General features: G+C 43.0%; 2 protein-coding genes across 3 annotated transcripts; one reads left to right on the forward strand and one right to left on the reverse strand.

The window, feature by feature from the left end:
- Positions 1-2,409: 2,409 nt before the first annotated feature.
- Positions 2,410-3,287, reverse strand: mb (myoglobin; the record flags this gene model as incomplete). Its single annotated transcript, XM_083635313.1, has 3 exons — positions 2,410-2,550; positions 2,787-3,006; positions 3,205-3,287. 3 exons carry the CDS (start codon positions 3,285-3,287, stop codon positions 2,410-2,412), a joined length of 444 nt encoding a protein of 147 aa, XP_083491439.1.
- A 3,193-nt stretch (positions 3,288-6,480) lies between these two features.
- LOC310775193 (serine hydrolase-like protein) lies at positions 6,481-16,463 on the forward strand. Of its 2 annotated transcripts, XR_014552639.1 has the most exons (14): positions 6,481-6,676; positions 8,000-8,143; positions 8,249-8,362; positions 10,082-10,123; positions 10,236-10,255; positions 10,367-10,441; positions 10,956-11,065; positions 11,160-11,239; positions 11,363-11,397; positions 11,515-11,591; positions 14,023-14,110; positions 14,967-15,103; positions 15,511-16,158; positions 16,355-16,435. XR_014552639.1 is itself a non-coding variant. In XM_083635295.1 (13 exons), exons 1-13 carry the CDS (start codon positions 6,616-6,618, stop codon positions 15,530-15,532), a joined length of 1,005 nt encoding a protein of 334 aa, XP_083491421.1. In that variant the 5' UTR covers positions 6,481-6,615; the 3' UTR covers positions 15,533-16,463. The 2 variants fall into 2 exon arrangements, 1 of the variants encoding a protein (XP_083491421.1); XM_083635295.1 differs by having other exon boundaries at positions 15,511-16,463.
- Positions 16,464-16,690: the final 227 nt, after the last annotated feature.

A 16,690-nucleotide genomic window follows, 5' to 3' on the forward strand; every position in this document is an offset into this window, starting at 1 on the left:
GGGCAGTGGGTCAGTTATTAGAATAGTAAACTCAGGAAACCTGTACCTCACTGGGCAGTGGGTCAGTTATTAGAATAGTAAACTCAGGTAACCTGTAGCTCACTGGGCAGTGGGTCAGTTATTAGAATAGTAAACTCAGGTAACCTGTACCTCACTGGGCAGTGGGTCAGTTATTAGAATAGTAAACTCAGGTAACCTGTACCTCACTGGGCAGTGGGTCAGTTATTAGAATAGTAAACTCAGGTAACCTGTACCTCACTGGGCAGTGGGTCAGTTATTAGAATAGTAAACTCAGGTAACCTGTACCTCACTGGGCAGTGGGTGAGCCGGTGATACCGTCTGCTTAGAGACTTTCTAATAATAGTTTGTTATCATGGCAACTAGCCTATGTTCCCATTGTCACGTTCACGCTCAGAGCCCTGATATCTCAGCATCTTTGGCAGGGCAGCTCAGAGATGATGTGCTGTGGAGAGTCACGTCCACATTGCAGAGTGGAGCCAAAGGACAACGGGAAGAGATATGTCCAAAACAGTCACTCATGTGTGCGCGTGTGTCCATGTGTGTGTGTGTGTGTGTGTGTGTGTGTGTGTGTGTGTGTGTGTGTGTGTGTGTGTGTGTGTGTGTGTGTGTGTGTGTGTGTGTGTGTGCGTGCGTGCGTGCATCTGTGTGTGTGTGTGTGTGTGTGTGTGTGTGTTTGGCACAAGGCCACATGTCACGGCACAAAGGCCATTGCTCTGTTGACATCGTGAAGAGCGATTTTTCTAAAATGTGTGTTAAAATGAGTCAATTACACATGCTTTGCATAGGGCAGGCTACATTAAACTGAGACCACTGAAGCTTTTAAAGCAACTGCCCGTATAGCAGGCTGGTAGCAGGGCACTCACTGCCAAGGTGGCCTTAGGGATCTGAGGGCATCACAGCCAGTGGGAGGGGCAACGGAGACCATGGCCTCCATGTAATAGACCCTTTTCACAGGGGCCATTTTGTGGGGCCATGATTGGAAGTTGGAAACCCTCATTAGTGTTTTGTTGCACCTGTACCCTGCCTTTTCAACACAAAATGGCCCCTGTGAAAAGGGTCTATTCCCACCATGAACTACAATATAAATTCTTGTAATTTGCCAAATTGTTACCCCCTTATTCCATAACTTCACATCTTGTTCCTACGCCTACGTATAGGCCTATGTGTTGGTAGTACCAAAATGTACCACTGTACTGGTACACCGTTCGTACAAAAAATTACACCGTAACTCTAATTATGCTGTAGGCCTACATTGTGGGCTGTAATCTAAAATGTTACCATGGGTTTTTATGGTGTACTTGTTTGTTTGTGTGTGTGCATGCATTTGTTTGTGTGATTGTGTGCAGATATGAGTTTAAGATTTTGAGTAATAACCTGGACTAAAAGAGAACTTCACTGAAAAACAATGCAGATTTATTTTGCACATGATCTCACACATTTTTGCAGTCATTCATTTTGTTTGACAGTTATTGTTGTTGTTATTATTTGAGTTAAAGTTGATGCCAATGATGTCATTTGTGCATGAATGACATTACTGGCATCAACTTTAACCCAAATAAACTCTCAATAACTGTCAAACTAAATGAATGACTCCAAAACTGTTTACAGTTTTTGGATATGTGAGAGATAAAGTGCAAAATAAATCAGCTTTGTTTTTCGGTGAAATTCTCCGTTAAGGGATTTGGTTGGCAATAATGCGCTGTACTGGCCTTCAGACTGCACACTTTAGTAAAGCCATCCATTCACTAATGCTTTATCATTTTGTAATGACCAACAATTAGTTTAACACTGATTTATAACCTTATTATTACCTTAGTCACTTAGTACAGAGGACACAGAGGAGACTAGCAAAATAGACTCCCTGTAGTGTAATTAGCTGTGCGTGTGTGTGTGTGTGTGTGTGTGTGTGTGCGTGTGTGTGTGTGTGTGTGTGTGTGTGTGTGTGTGTGTGTGTGCGTGTGTGTGTGTGTGTGTGTGTGTGTGTGTGTGTGTGTGTGTGTGTGTGTGTGTGTGTGTGCACGTGTGCGTGTGTGTGTGTGTGCGCGTGTGTGTGTGTCTAAAAAGCACGAGTATCAGCCAGGGTATTCATGAAATGAATACCCGTCGTTAAAAGACACTTGGAGAGATGGCTAGATGCAAAATAATCAGCAGCACTGCAGTTCCACAGATGGTTTATTGTTCATATCTGACTTAGGTGTACAGTTGAAGTTTAAATCCTGTCATCCAAAGCAAGCGAAACAATGCCAATTTCATTAAACTGCGATACAAAAATACTATTTAAAATTTCCACAATTGCAAGAGCAGAGGAATTTGTTTATTGTTGAGCCGAGTTATATACAAGTTGACACCTTATCATTCTCATTGTGTGACCTTTGGGTGTTGACTGCTTTAACCAGCGAAGCCCAGCTCTTTGTAGGCAGCCTCCATATCAGCGATGACAACGCCCATCACCTTCCTCAGGGCGTCCTGCCCGGCCACATCAAGCCCCGCCTTCTCCCCCATCACCTTCGCAATGACCTCAGTGATCAGCTGCAGAAGAGGAAAGAGAGCAAATGATAGGCTACCATCTGCTTTTACGCCATCACGCTAGGTCTCACCAAGAATCAGCTGTTCCGCCATAGGTTGAGATAGTATTCGAATAAACTTTGGATGCGGCAGTTTTAAGAAACTCTAAAGAAAATATGAAGGAAAGCTTACTAGATGAGGCAGCGAGGTTGAGATGCTTTAGGCTTACAGTAGGTGAGGAACAAGTAAAGAAACCTCACCCTGAAGTTATTGATGGGAATCTTGTGTGTGTTGGCGTGGGTGGTGGCCAGCGGCTTCAGGATGGCGGCGTGGTCACCTTTGGCCTTCAGAAACTCACCCAGTTTCCTCAGGACCGTGGCGCCGTGGGCTGAAATGGCCGTGTTGCCGGCAAAGTCGCCCTGGCCAATGCCGTCAAACTTGGGGAACAGCTTCTGGGTGTCAGGGTGCTCTGTGAATAAACTGAAGGGAGGGGGGCGGTGGAGAGGGACACACGTGTAAGGATGTAAGACAGGGTCAGAGGTGAGGAGAGAGAGAGAGACTAACAGATGCACAATGGGCAGCAAAGTGAAAGCAATGTGGGTGGATTTGATTGATAACACAACCGGGTCTATGTACAGTTCAACACATCACTTTCACAGTCTTCTCATTTCCACTGACCGGGTCAACACCAGACCTCCATGTGTGGTGAAGTCGGCCTCCACTGGACCCCAGCATTTCAGCACCATGTCAAAGTCGGCCATGATCTGAGGAAGGAGGAGACCGCGTGATAAATACGACTAACATTACAGAACCTCAATGTGAGGAATATAAAACAAAGATAGTGAAGTGAAACAATAATGGCATGCCGTTTCTAATGTTTGATTTTACATCGTCTAAATTTACCCCGCTCCCTCCCCACTATGACCTTTGCAAGATAATACATGTGGCAGGCTGCATGCCATGGTTTTAAGGAGGGAGATAACTGTTTCGAGGAAAGCAGGGAGCAACAGCCAAGCGGCGCTTTAGCTCTCACTGGGTTTGGTAATGCAGTGAGAGCACCTCAAGGTAGAGCTGCCTAATGTATGAGAACTGAATCCATAAGGCTGTTTCTGAAATATGCACTGCTGATTTTGATGCTGTAAGATGTATTCGCCAGATGGTAATGGGTAGTGAGTAAAGTATATCAGTCCAATTAAAGCAAAATAGATACGGTATCTTTGTTATCCAGGACAGTGACAATGTTGAATATTTAAATTAACTTGACTCTTTCAAAAAGGTTATGTTATCTGCCTCTCACTGCTCCTAATAAGCTTTTCTTCCAGCATTGAATGGTCCGTTTCATCTCAATGACACTTTGAAAAGACGTTCTTTCTTTCAACTTGACCCTGCAGAACATTCTCTACTAGTTTGTTATGTCTGCATCCTAAATGGGAGATACTGGACTGAGATCTTATTATTCTGAATTCAAAATACCTCGTAATGAGTTTTCATTTAGGCCCATTATTACATTTTATTTATCAAATTCAATCATCAATATAGCTAAAAGGATACTAAACAATCAAAGGTCAAAAGGTCAGTACCTACCAGCAAAGCAGTAAAATATCCTGTGTGATAATACCAAACTCCTATGCTACAGGTTGCTTTAGAGCCTGATCTGTCCAAAAGCTGACTTTTTATACCTCCCCTCCCTCCCTCCCTGCCTTGATAATGTCACCATTAAGTCTAACCCACCCATCACCACACACCAACTTAGAGGTGACCACACCTCTAAGTCTAACCCGTCTGTCCTCTAATGTCAAATACAGCCTTTGATTCCCTAGCGCTCTTTGTTGGACTGTTGGGGGCAGAGCAACAGTAAGAGGAGATGAAAACTTGGGACACAATAAGGAATGCAGTCAATGTTGAAATAACTAAAGCAAAAACATTGATTCTCATTAGTGACTCGAGTCGTCTGAAGGACACAAATATATTCTCTGTGGCCATGCCTGCAATGGAGTCGAAAAGCTTTGTATTTAAGGAGTGCATATCTTTGGTTAAGGAAGGTGGTGAGTATTATTAAGCAATAAGTGATTACCAGTAAGCAAGCCAATGGACTGCAGTTTTTCTAAAACCGCTGTCAGATCAGATCAGATAAACTTTATTGTCCCCGAGGGGAAATTTGTCTTGGGCTACAAAGTGCATTACAGCATGTCGAGCGGCAGTAACATGTACCAACAAAAGAAAAACAACAACAACAACAACATGACAGCAAGACAACAGTAGCATTTGAACAAGGCATTGCACAGAACCCGGGTTGAACAGGCGGTGCCTGTTTAGGCAAGAAAAATTGCACCCCCCATATTACACTGACCCTTATTGCACTATCATGTAAAAATAAGATGATGAAATAATAAGATAAATAAAAGCATATAACAATAAAAAACATAAAATCATAAAATCATAGAAGCATAAAACCATGGCGAGATAAAAACAAGGAGAAACCACAAGAAGGACTAAAAGAAAAGAACAACGCTGTAACACCCTGCAGACTGCAAATGATCAACAAATCAGATTTCCAACAAAAGTAATTAAATCATGTAGATAGAATGTTATTTGTCTGTCAATAAAAGGTCTTGAACAGTAGCTAACATGGTTGCTAAGCAGTGTTGGGGGTAACTCATTACAAAAGTAACATATTACATGTAATATATTCCTTTTAGCAGTAACTCAATAATATAACTTATTACCAATAACATTTCAGTAATATTATACCAGTTACTTTGTCAAGTAGCCAACACAAGTTACAAATTGAATTACCTTTTTTTAAATCAAAGCACATATTTAAATAAACAATATAAATAATACAATAATATAATATAATATAATATAATATAATATAATATAATATAATATAATATAATATAATATAATAATATATAAAATATACAATAATTTCCTAATCAAATTGTGTGTTTCTATGCAAATAACCCCTATAGATGACAATAACAAAGGAAAAGGATAACATTTCGAATTTTGGAAGGTTTACACTGACTTCAAGGAGGTTGAAATTATTTTTCGGGATGGTCCCGGTGTGGCAATGTCATTCTGCTACTGTTGTTATTTTGGTGACAGTAATGCAAAAGTAGTGTAATAAGTAACGAGTTACTCTACACAGACAGTAATATTGTAAAGTAACGTATTACTTTCAAATGAAAGTAACTAGTAATAGCCTATAACTTGCACAACACTGTTGCTAAGTGACAGGAGGTGGACAAATAATGTATATAATTATATAATTAATGTAGTTTGTGTTGTCTCATTTTCATATATGGTTGTAACATACGAGGGGAGTACACTAAAGTAAAAGTTAAAACAATAGTTTTATTAACTAAAACTAATAGAAAATAACAAGACAACACAAAAACAAACAAACAGAAAAAAACATGCATTGGTGAGGAGGGAGAGAGACTGAATGGTTTGAAGGTCTTCTTAAGCCCAATGAGTGCACTGGGCCCAGGTGCACCCAATCAGCCTAAAGACCCCAACACCAGGCTCCTCCTGCAAGACAGGGCCAAGAGAGTGGGAGGGTCGTCACACTTTTAGATGTTTTATTAGTCTACAGAAATAAACCCATAACCAAATTAGTCATACATTCTGTTATTATGCTACAGTTGGAATTCTAGTGAAAATAAATGATTACCCTTTTAGCTGGGGACCCCGCTGGAACCCCCGCAAGGACCCCACTTTGAAAACCACAACTTCTTCCAGCTGAGCAGCTGAGACACTGGCAACTACAACAACCCGTCCTGACTGAGCCCTCTAGTGGCGAAGTAGTGTCATTTCGGCGTTTGGTCCAGACTGTATCCAGACTGTGGCCACACTTCAGCTCATCCAATAACATGTTCGGGTTGCAGCACGTGGTTCTGCAACACCCGGAAACAGTGACAAAGGTTAGAAGCATGGAGATATGAAGAAAAGAGGTTAGAAGAAGTTCTCTAAAAGTTTCATTGTTGCTTTTTGCGTTCAAGATACTTTCTTCGGTCCATCATATTCACGTTGCGTGTTTACGCTGGTTGTTTAGCTACTGTCCAGCCCCGCACAGCTTTCAGGATGATACAAACTTTGAAAGGCGTCAGACAGTTGGTGACATCCAGTACAGTCAAACAAGCAGGTAACCTGTCTGTGTCTGTCTGTCTGTCTGTCTGTCTGTCTGTCTGCCTGTCTGTCTGTCTGTCTGTCTGCCTGTCTGTCTGTCTGTCTGTCTGTCTGTCTGTCTGTCTGTCTGTCTGTCTGTCACCTGCCTGTCTGTCTGTCTGTCTGTCACCTGTCTCTATCCGTCTGTCTGTGAATGTCTAAATGAATGAATAAATGACTGACTGACTGCCAAATTGAACTGCATTTAATCGAATTTAGAATGTATGGTAAATTATTGCAATTCAGCTCCAGGAGTTGTAATTAGATTTGGAAGGAAACAGAAGAATTTGAATGACAGGAAACATACGTGAATTCCATTAAATTCCATTCTTAGAGAGGTTGTGACATCCTAAACATTATAAATCAAACACGAATCAAATAAAACACAGTTAAACAAGTAAAATACAGTCAACCATAATGTATGTTACGATTAGGCTACTGTACATGTTTTTCATCTAATACCAGCTGGAAGGAGAAAAAAAAAGTTCTGATATTCAGTGTTGATATATAGCCTAGGAGTATGTGGAATCTATCTCAGGTAAGTAAGAAGAAAAAATGAATTTCACAGAACTGTATTGAATTAAATGAAGTTTCAATACAATTCCAACTCTCACTGGAGCAGAGGCAGACTTCAGGCACTCATATGTGGAGCAAGGAAAAAAGATACTGGAATAAAGTAAAAAAAAAAAAAGCCTTTATTCTAACATGGCTTAATAGTTTTTATTATGTATCCAACATACTGTAGTTATCCAGTCTGGTTTGTTTATTTGTATGAATGTATGTATGTGATTCTTTACACCTGTACTCATTCACCAATTTGGATTGGGTGACAGCCCCAAACCAAGGTGACTAATTGTGTGTCCTGCCTGTCTTTTCCTCATTCAAAGCCCTGATGAAGACCTTGCAGGTCGAAACCGGTCGGTCTTTTAAATTATATTTTGGATCTTTAAGCCATGTTAGAATAAAGGCTTTTTACCTTTATTCTAGTATATTCTTTCCTTGCTCCACATATGAGTGCCTGAAATCTGCTTCTGCGCCAGTGATGTGTTTGAACCCTTTTCTTCAAGAGCACCCACGTTTTTCTCCTTGAGACACCAAGATCAATCCTTTGAGCACACCACCACCTCTGTTCACAATTCCAACTCTAATTCCTCATCTGAATTTGACAGCTGGTTTCTAGAAGAGAGAAAAGTGAAGTAAAACAGTAACTATTCAGTTGTGGTGCTGTTTAAATGCTCTGAGATGCATTTTCTACCCATCATTGTCGATCTTGTTCATGGTGTTCATCTGATAACTGCAGTGTCAGAGCTGACTGTGCCAGTTCCATGGGGAGAGATGAGAGGTCAGGTCTGGGGTCCTGATCATGGTCGTCCGGTGCTCTGCCTGCACGGCTGGTCTGACAACTGCGGCTCATTCAACACCCTCATCCCCCTGCTACCCAAAGGTAATTTAATATTGGTAAATGTAAGAGATGTAAGATGTTCTGTGTCTGAGCATTGTTTATCTCTCTCTCTCTCTCTCTCTCTCTCTCCCCCTCCCTCCCATACAGAGTGTAGGTATGTGGCAGTGGACTTGGTAGGTCATGGTCTGTCGTCTCATCGTCCTCCTGGAGTCTTCTACTCCTTTCCTGCGTATGTGGCTGATGTTCGCAGAGTCATTGACGGTGTGTGAATTCAAGAATAAGGGTATATACAGTATAAGGCTGTAGATTTTTGCACCAGATTAAATCTCTCTCATCACTTGTGTATCACAGTCTCTCTGTGGCAGTTAAACTGTAGCCTGGGTAAACCCAGCCCCCAGTGACCTGCTCTCAGACAGACCCTGCTCACTAGTCACTAGTGAGCAGGTCTGAGAGCAGGTCACATGCCGGTTGGTTTAGAATAGCTTAGGTAGGCGATAGATTAGCTACAGCCTAAGGCTGACCTGTTATAGTGTTCAGGCAAAGATCAGACTAGAGCAGAGTAGGACAGGCCAAACTAGGCTGTAGATTAGCTAGATCCCCTATGTCCCAGTTAGCTTTGGTTAATGTTTAGAGTAGTCAGTTTGTCTGATCCCCCCCCCCCCTCTCTCTTTCTCTTTCCCCCTTCCCCCGCTCCTTCCCTTCTTCTCCCTTCCTGTTCTCTCCTCTCCCACATTTTCCATTCCCCCCCACCTCCTCTCTTTCCATGCTCTTTCCTCCCCCACATCCCACCGCTCCCCTCCCTCCCTTCTCCTGCTCTCTCCTCCTTCTCCCCTCCTCTGCTCCTTCTCCTTCTCCTCTTCTCCCCTATTTTTCCCGAATCCCTGCCACTTCCTGCTCTCCCCTCTCTCACATTCCCCCTGCTCTCCCTCCCCTGCACCCTCCCACCTCTCCTTCTCTGTTCTCTCCTCCCCCACATTTCCCATTTTCTCCCCACCTCCTCCCTCTCCTCCCCCACATACCCCCGCTCTCCCTCCCTCCTCCACTCTCCTGCTTTCTCCTCTTCCCCCCTTCCCCCACTACTCTAAAGCATAGTACACATTCTACTCCAAAGCATGGCACCCATTCTATCCCCTCCAATATTTCGCCACTATTTAAAGCATGGCACCCATGCTTTTAATATTTCGCCACTATTTAAAGCATGGCACCCATTCTTCCCTAAAGCGAGGCACCCATAAGCTCTATATGTGAACATGTGTTTATTTGGCAAAGGGACTCACTACTAAAGGCTTGCAGCCAATTAAATTAGGCATAGTTTGGTTGCTAAGAAATCGACATATGTCCGTTTGCAAGATGTGTGTCTATATTTCTCTATCATATAATAGTTCGATGTGTTATTATTACTATTGTAATTTGTTAATGTTATGTCAGTTAGCCCTCCCTTCCCTGTTCTCTCCATATAGTCTCCCATATACTCCCATACTCTTCCATACGCTCTCTCCTCCCCCACATTTCCCATTCTCTCCCCACCTCCTCCCTCCCCCTGCTCTCTTCTCCCCCACACACACACCCCTCCCCCCCTTTCCCCTCTCCTGCTCTCTCCTCTTGCTCCTTCCCCACCTCCTATACCCTCCAACATTTCCCATTCCCTCCCCACCCCATCACTCTCTCACATTCCCCCTGCTCTTCTCCCTTCTCCTGCTCTCTCCTCTGCTCTATCCTCATTTCTATATTTTCTATATTTCTCCATCAATTGTTCAAATGTTATCTTTATTCTGTATATTCTTGCTACTGTTGTGTCAGCTAGAATTAGCTAGACATATTTTCTGTGAAGCCCTCTGAGACATGCTTGTGAATTAGGGCTATATAAATAAACTTGACTTGACTTGACTTGACTAGTTAAACTGGACAGTAGCAGATGTGTTCAGTGATGTGATCTTGAACCTGCCTGCTTGATTTGTGAAATTTGAGTGACTCCCACAGCTCTCCAGTGGACCAGGTTCTCCGTCATAGGCCACAGTATGGGTGAGTAGCAAACTATGTAGTGCTATTACACCAGAATTACAGTGATTATAATGTTCAGTATATTATTTTAATGTGTCCACTGTCTTCTTTTTTTTTCTTCTTTTTTTCCCAGGTGGGAACATTGCTGGACTGGTAATTGGTTGAACAGTGTTAGCCAGCTTTAACACAATATACATAGTATTTTCCTTTGTCATCAGGTGATATTACAGTTTGGTCCATTTCGTCCCATATTGTTCTCCACAGTTGAGTGCTTTGTATCCTGAGATGGTGGATGCAGTGGTTCTGCTGGACTCCTATGGATTCATACCTACAGATGTGGTACCACAGCAGTCTTTACACCCCTTCTATTACTGCAGGGCTGTACTGTGTTGAAGGGATGTATCATATGTGATCTTTTCCCCCCGAGATGCTGATGCCAAAGATCAGTGAATTTATTTACACTGAAAGGCCATAAATGGAAGACATTCAGACAATGTTTGATCCAAAATGAATTTTGTTTTAAGCCAGCCTAACATCCTGAATGGTGTTAAATTTCAAAACATAATGGATTTGTTGCTTTTATTCGTCGGTGTGATTGACTTTGACATTGTACTGCCCTGAGGGATTGTGTTGAGCTTCTTTCTGCCGTCTGAATGAAACATGGAATAATAAATCCCAAGATGTCAAAGGGTTCCATCACAAAACCCCGTGGAGCGGAAAATGTTCAGAATTGCGATATTATTGCATTATATGCCGTAACTATCTTCATCATCTTGTCGAGTTCTGCGGGGCTTTGCCACTCCTGTGAACAGCTCTGACTCATTCCCCTCATGGTTTCTCTCTTCACTCGTAGAAAGAAATGGCCAAAGTGATGAGGCAGGGGATGGAAGAGCTGCTGCAGTTTGAAAAGAAGACTGAAGAGAAGAAAGAGAGAGTTTACTCTTATGAGAAGGCCGTAGAGAGGTATGGCTGCATTCCAGCTGACGGCCATCCAGTAACTTCCTTTCTGTTCTGTTCGGACGAATGTTGGCTGAAGAACACGTTTGGTTTCTTGCAGGTTGCTGGCTGCAAACCCCGCTCTGTCTGAACAGTCAGCGCACATCCTTTTAGAGAGAGGTCTCACTCCAGTTGAAGGAGGTACTTCTTTATCCCCCTCTTATCCTACATGTAGGCTTTCATGTCTCTCTCCTCTAGGAAAAAGAGTTCACTCACTGGATAATCTCAGTCTGCCTTTCCCCTCATGTTGTTTCTCTTTTGCAGGAGTAATATTCTCCAGAGACTTTCGAATCAATCTAGTAAGTTATCGTCATCCCTGTTCACCTCTTCTTATTTCTCAGTGTTGTAGTAGTGTTGTAGTAGTGTTGTAGTAGTCAGTCCATATAAACATGTCTGCTTCCTATTCATGTTTTCAGAAAAACATAGTGCGTATGAGCATGGAGCAGAGCATGGAGTTCCAGTCTAGGATACAAGCCTGCATGCTGGTCGTGCTGTAAGTGGTTCCTCACGTTACCATGCTGCACCTGTACAGCAACAGCACCACGTCACGGCCACAATGCATCACACCACACTAAATGTGACGGGGACCGATGTTTTGGGTAACATTTTTCTTTTATTGAATTGTGAAAGTGCAGATTGTAAGGTTTCCAATGATGAGGCATACATCAATGACGTAAAAGCAGCTTGCTAGAAAATACATTTTAATTGTCATCTGGGCCCAGATGAGAATTGAATTTGTGAAAGGACATTGAGTGTGCTGGCCTGATCTCTTTTCTAATACGTTAAGCTTTGCACCTGACCTCTTGTACGCTGATGACTCTGCCCTGCTTGTTTCCCACAAAGACAAAAGTGTGGTTGAACAAACATTGAGCTCAGAACTTCAGAAAATCCAGGACTAGTTAGTTGATAACAAGTTGTCCCTACATCTATGGACAACTGAGTCAATCTTATTTGTGTCCGAGGCCCAATCTGGGAACACAGAGTCTATTTCGGCACGTAAATAGACTCTGGGACAGTCGTACCCTTTTTTGAGGCTTCCTCTACAGTGCGGATCTTGCGCCCGGGACTTCCACTTCTGAGCAGCGTGCCTTTTAAAAACATACATTGTGTGTCGCTTTTATTTTGAATGCTAAACGGCAAAATTCTTATATATTCACTAGCGTTGGGGACCGGAACTCTTATTTATTCTTAGTTTGCCGGTACAACAACAGAGCAGCACTGTGCGGAGGCAGAAGTCCCAGGCGGAAGATTCACGCTGTACAGGAAGCCTAAAAAAAAGGTACAGCTTTCCCAGTCTATTTACGTGCCGAAATACACTCTGGATTCCCAGATGGTCCAAGGCCAGACTAAGGAAATCACCTTGTTTTAGAGTAGTGGTAGGAGACACTATAATTACAGAGAAGGAATCTGTAAATTACCTTGGGTGTGCTGGATAACCACTTATCTGGAGAGAGCATGGCACAGAAAGCTCTTATAAAAATTAATAATATAATCAAATCAAAGCAGCTATGAAAACTCCCCCCCCCCCCATGTTTTTTTTTTAGCTGGGGGTTCTTATCTGGAGGAAACCCCAGGGGAGCACGGGGAGAACATGCAAACTCCACACAGAAGGGTCATTTTTGACAATCCCACCTGGGCCATAGGTACTGGGAACATGGGAATGGGGACACACCCTCAGTGCAGCGCCCACAGCGTCCCAGGTGGGAATCGAACCCAGGACCTTGCTGTGAGGCGACAGTGCTGCCACCTTGTCCTGGTTCAGCAGTGTCCCAAAGCTTCCAAAGAACAAACTGCAGTGCAAACATCACAAAACAAGCTAGTCAGCATTTTATTAAGGCTCCCGGCAGGTACCCACCTCAAGCCCTCTCACTATGAGAGTCTGGGATGGCTCAAGGTGGAAGACAGAGTGAAACAGATACAATTGTGCCTAGTGCATATGTTGAAGTACCTAGTTATCTCAGGAATAATTTTAACTGTCAGGGATACACATTCATACTCCACTAGAGGGAGCTCTACTGATTTTGTGCCCGTTAGGCTTAGAAACTGTATGGGTAAGGACGGTAAGGACTCATTCCTCTATTCTGCGGCTGTGTGGCTGTTCTCTGGAACTGTCGGCCTAATCTATTTGCATTTGTTATTAATTTCAAATCTCTATGCCCTAGAGATTGTAAATGAATGCAAATAGATTCAAGCCCAGTCTGAGCAAATGGATTAGAGGTGACTCCTAAAAGGTTTAGCTGTGCTCTGTGCCTTACTGATGTCATTGTTTTGTATTTTATGCATTTCATGGTGGTGATGATGATGTTGCAGTTGGTGTAGTTGTTGATGTTGTGTGGCATGAGTAGTCTCTCTATTCATTTGATTTTGGATATAGCTATTTAGAACTATGCAATTAGCATGATTTTTTTTTTAGCTCTGCGTTTTTTTTAAGGTGCTTTGCCCCCCCCCCCCCCCCACACACACACACACCCTCCCCACACCCCGGCCACAATGGAAATAAGCCTTCCAGCTTTGTTTTCTTTATCCTTGATACCTTTGAAGACATGTGTATGAGAAGCTGGCTTCTATACGTTTCTTTTCAAAGTATCGAATAAAGTCAAGTCAATACATTGAAATCAAGATCATGCTTATTTGAATGTTCGTACTCCTAAAAGCAACATTCATATAAAATCGCCCTGAAAGTTGGTGAGCAAGCTTAGTTTGCTCAACAATTATAAGTAGTTGGTGATCATAATACTGTTTGTTATATTGAGTGTGTTCTTCAAAATTGAAACTTCCATAATATGAAAAAATTTACCCCTACCCCCCAAAAAACAACCTTTTATCTTGATTTGTGCAATTTCACAGTTGCCTACAGTACTTGTTACCTGTATCACCACCAGACCGTGTCATAAATGTGAACATCTTTCTTTCTGTCTTTCCAGAGCAGATGAAGGCTTTGACAAAATATTTGTTGAACCCGATCAAAAGGAATGTATCTCAACACTTCTCCAGGCCTATAGGGACCGAAATGTGAGTTCTCAGTCTCTGTGTGTACACGCAGGTACACTTCATATCTGTGTGTGATTGCTGTTGTGTGTTGTTTTTAGCATGTGTAGCTGTGCCTGGTAGACCGTACAACTGCAGAGATGCCAGCTAAGCAAGCGTAGCTCTGTAGTAAGTACAAGCAGAACATCAGAGGCAGCAGAAATATTTATAGCTGTGAAGCTCAACATTGACCTACATACTGGCACTTGGTCAAATGCAGCTGATGGCGGAGAACAGAGGATGTGTGTCAGCTAGATCTTTCTGTTTAGGATCTTTCTTCATCCATTGAAATACAGGGCCGTCTGGGTAATGTGTTGAGGTAAAAGCACTTGCCTACCACCGCAGAGACCCGGGTTCAATTCCCAGTAGCGGTACATCCGGCTTGGTCAGACACAATTGGCCGTGTCTGCAGGTGGGAACCAGTGGGGTATGAGTCCTGGTCGCTGTACTAGTGCCTCCTCTGGTTGGTCGGGGCTCCTGTTATGTTTGGGGGAGGGGAACTGGGGGGAATAGCGTGATCCTCCCATGCACTACGTCCTGCCGGTGAAACTCCTCCCTGTCAGGTGAAAAGAAGCAGCTGGCGACTGCACATGTATCGGAGAAAGCATGTGCTAGTCTATGGCTCTCCCCAGATCAGGAGAGGGGGGGGGGGGGGAGTAACGACCGGGACAGGGAATTGACTAAATACATTTGGGGAGAAACAGTGAATGTGCGAACTTTAGCGAAGATTGATAAGAGAAATGTGAGATGACAGAATACCAAAGATGTTTACTCTCCCTCCCCCCTCCCACCCTCTTTCTTGCTCTCTCTCTCTCTCTCTCTCTCTCTCTCTCTCTCTCAGCACACGGTGGTGACAGTAGCAGGCGATCATCACATCCACCTGAACAGTCCGGAGGTCGTCGCTCCCTTCATCTCTGACTTCCTTCAGAGCAAAGTTCTCTCACAGTCGCCCGGCCCTGCAGACACTCAGACAGCCAAGTTATAACACACACACACACACACACACACACACACACACACACACACACACACACACACACACACACACACACACACACACACCCCTTAATACTCATAATGACATTTTGTAAACAACCTGACGCTAACTCCAGAGCAACTTGAATAGAAGCCTAACTTATTAAGTAAAGATCCCCTCATGTTACTGGGATGAGTGCAGTAGTCGTTTGTACAGATGCTGACAAGCTTCTGATTTTCAGAACTAAAAGTTCTATTGACCGTTTTGAGCTGCTGTATTTATACTGTGCTGTATACACTCACCTCTGTGCTTTGACTGTAGTCACTCAGCAACCAGTTGCTTCATGTTATTTGTGGCGGACTCTTGGATTAATTAAAGTATTTTGATGTAGCCTGTGTTGTGTTTACAGTACTGGCAGCAACCCATGGTAAGGGCTGGCCCAGGGGTGGAGCGGGATTCGATCCACCGACCTCACTGACAAGACGGCTAGCTCTCTTGGCCGAGCTGGTTAACTGGCCTTTATACTGGGGAGTGGGTTTAACCAACCTACTGGCTGCCATTTGGAACTCACGAGGACTCAGTCATTCAGTAACATTGACAGCGATTTTGGTGTACTTTGTTGCGTTAATGTGAAGTTGCCCAAATTATTATAATTTTCAGCATTGTGGAAACACCCTTTGAAAAACTCCCGATCTGGTCGTCAACAGAATCACAGACATTTACAATGTTTGATTCTGTGTGAATGATGTCACCTACACCCAGGTTTTAATGAATGCTTACTGGATGTATTCTGATATTTGAGAGATATAGGTGTCATTCACAAGCAGGACTACACAGTTCACTGGGTCAGTATCAAGTCTGTATGGGTCTAACTAGTCTTGTCTTCTCATATCCATTGGCCACAGCACTTCAGAAACATGTTATCGTCAGCTGTTGGGGATAAATAAAATAGACAATGTGTTGTAGTTTAATAATAGGCACACACTTGAAGAATCTAAGTATGAAAATAATGTAGACATGAATAGTGGTCTTCAACAGATGTATAGAGGGTATGCATGTGATGTCACAAAGGCAGAAGTCACTGTGGGGTCACGCCCACTGAGTCACAGCAAGACTGAGCTTGAATGCAGTAATCAGCCTAGATAAGTGACACCTGCTGCTCAGGGAGGAACTTGACACTCATTTTGACACTCGTTCCCGATTGAGGGGGCGTGTTCCAGTGGGTGTGCATACCCTCTATACAATGTATATAGAGAGTGTCTTTGATAGGCCATCTTAAACCAGGATTATGTTGACATTGTGGCATGAGTTATTAAAATTGTCAATGACATTGTGTACATGAACTGTCAGTTTTATCTTAGTTCAAACTGAGGCAAAGTGTTTCTCAAGACGAAATAACAATGTTATTATTAAATATGTACATACATACCGGTATAAACATTTTTGGATGTAGTTTCTGCCTTTCTGTACATTTGTGTCTAGGTGGAGTATAATTTAGTTACAGGTGATATGCTCTTCTCCCTCAGCACAGCACTGATATGAGGAAGGAGGGTGGAGGATGGTAAACAGCACAAACTCCATAGAGAAAC

The sequence above is a fragment of the Poromitra crassiceps genome, assembly GCF_964638095.1.
Source record: "Poromitra crassiceps genome assembly, chromosome: 4".
In the NCBI taxonomy this organism is placed as follows: Eukaryota; Metazoa; Chordata; class Actinopteri; order Beryciformes; family Melamphaidae; genus Poromitra; species Poromitra crassiceps.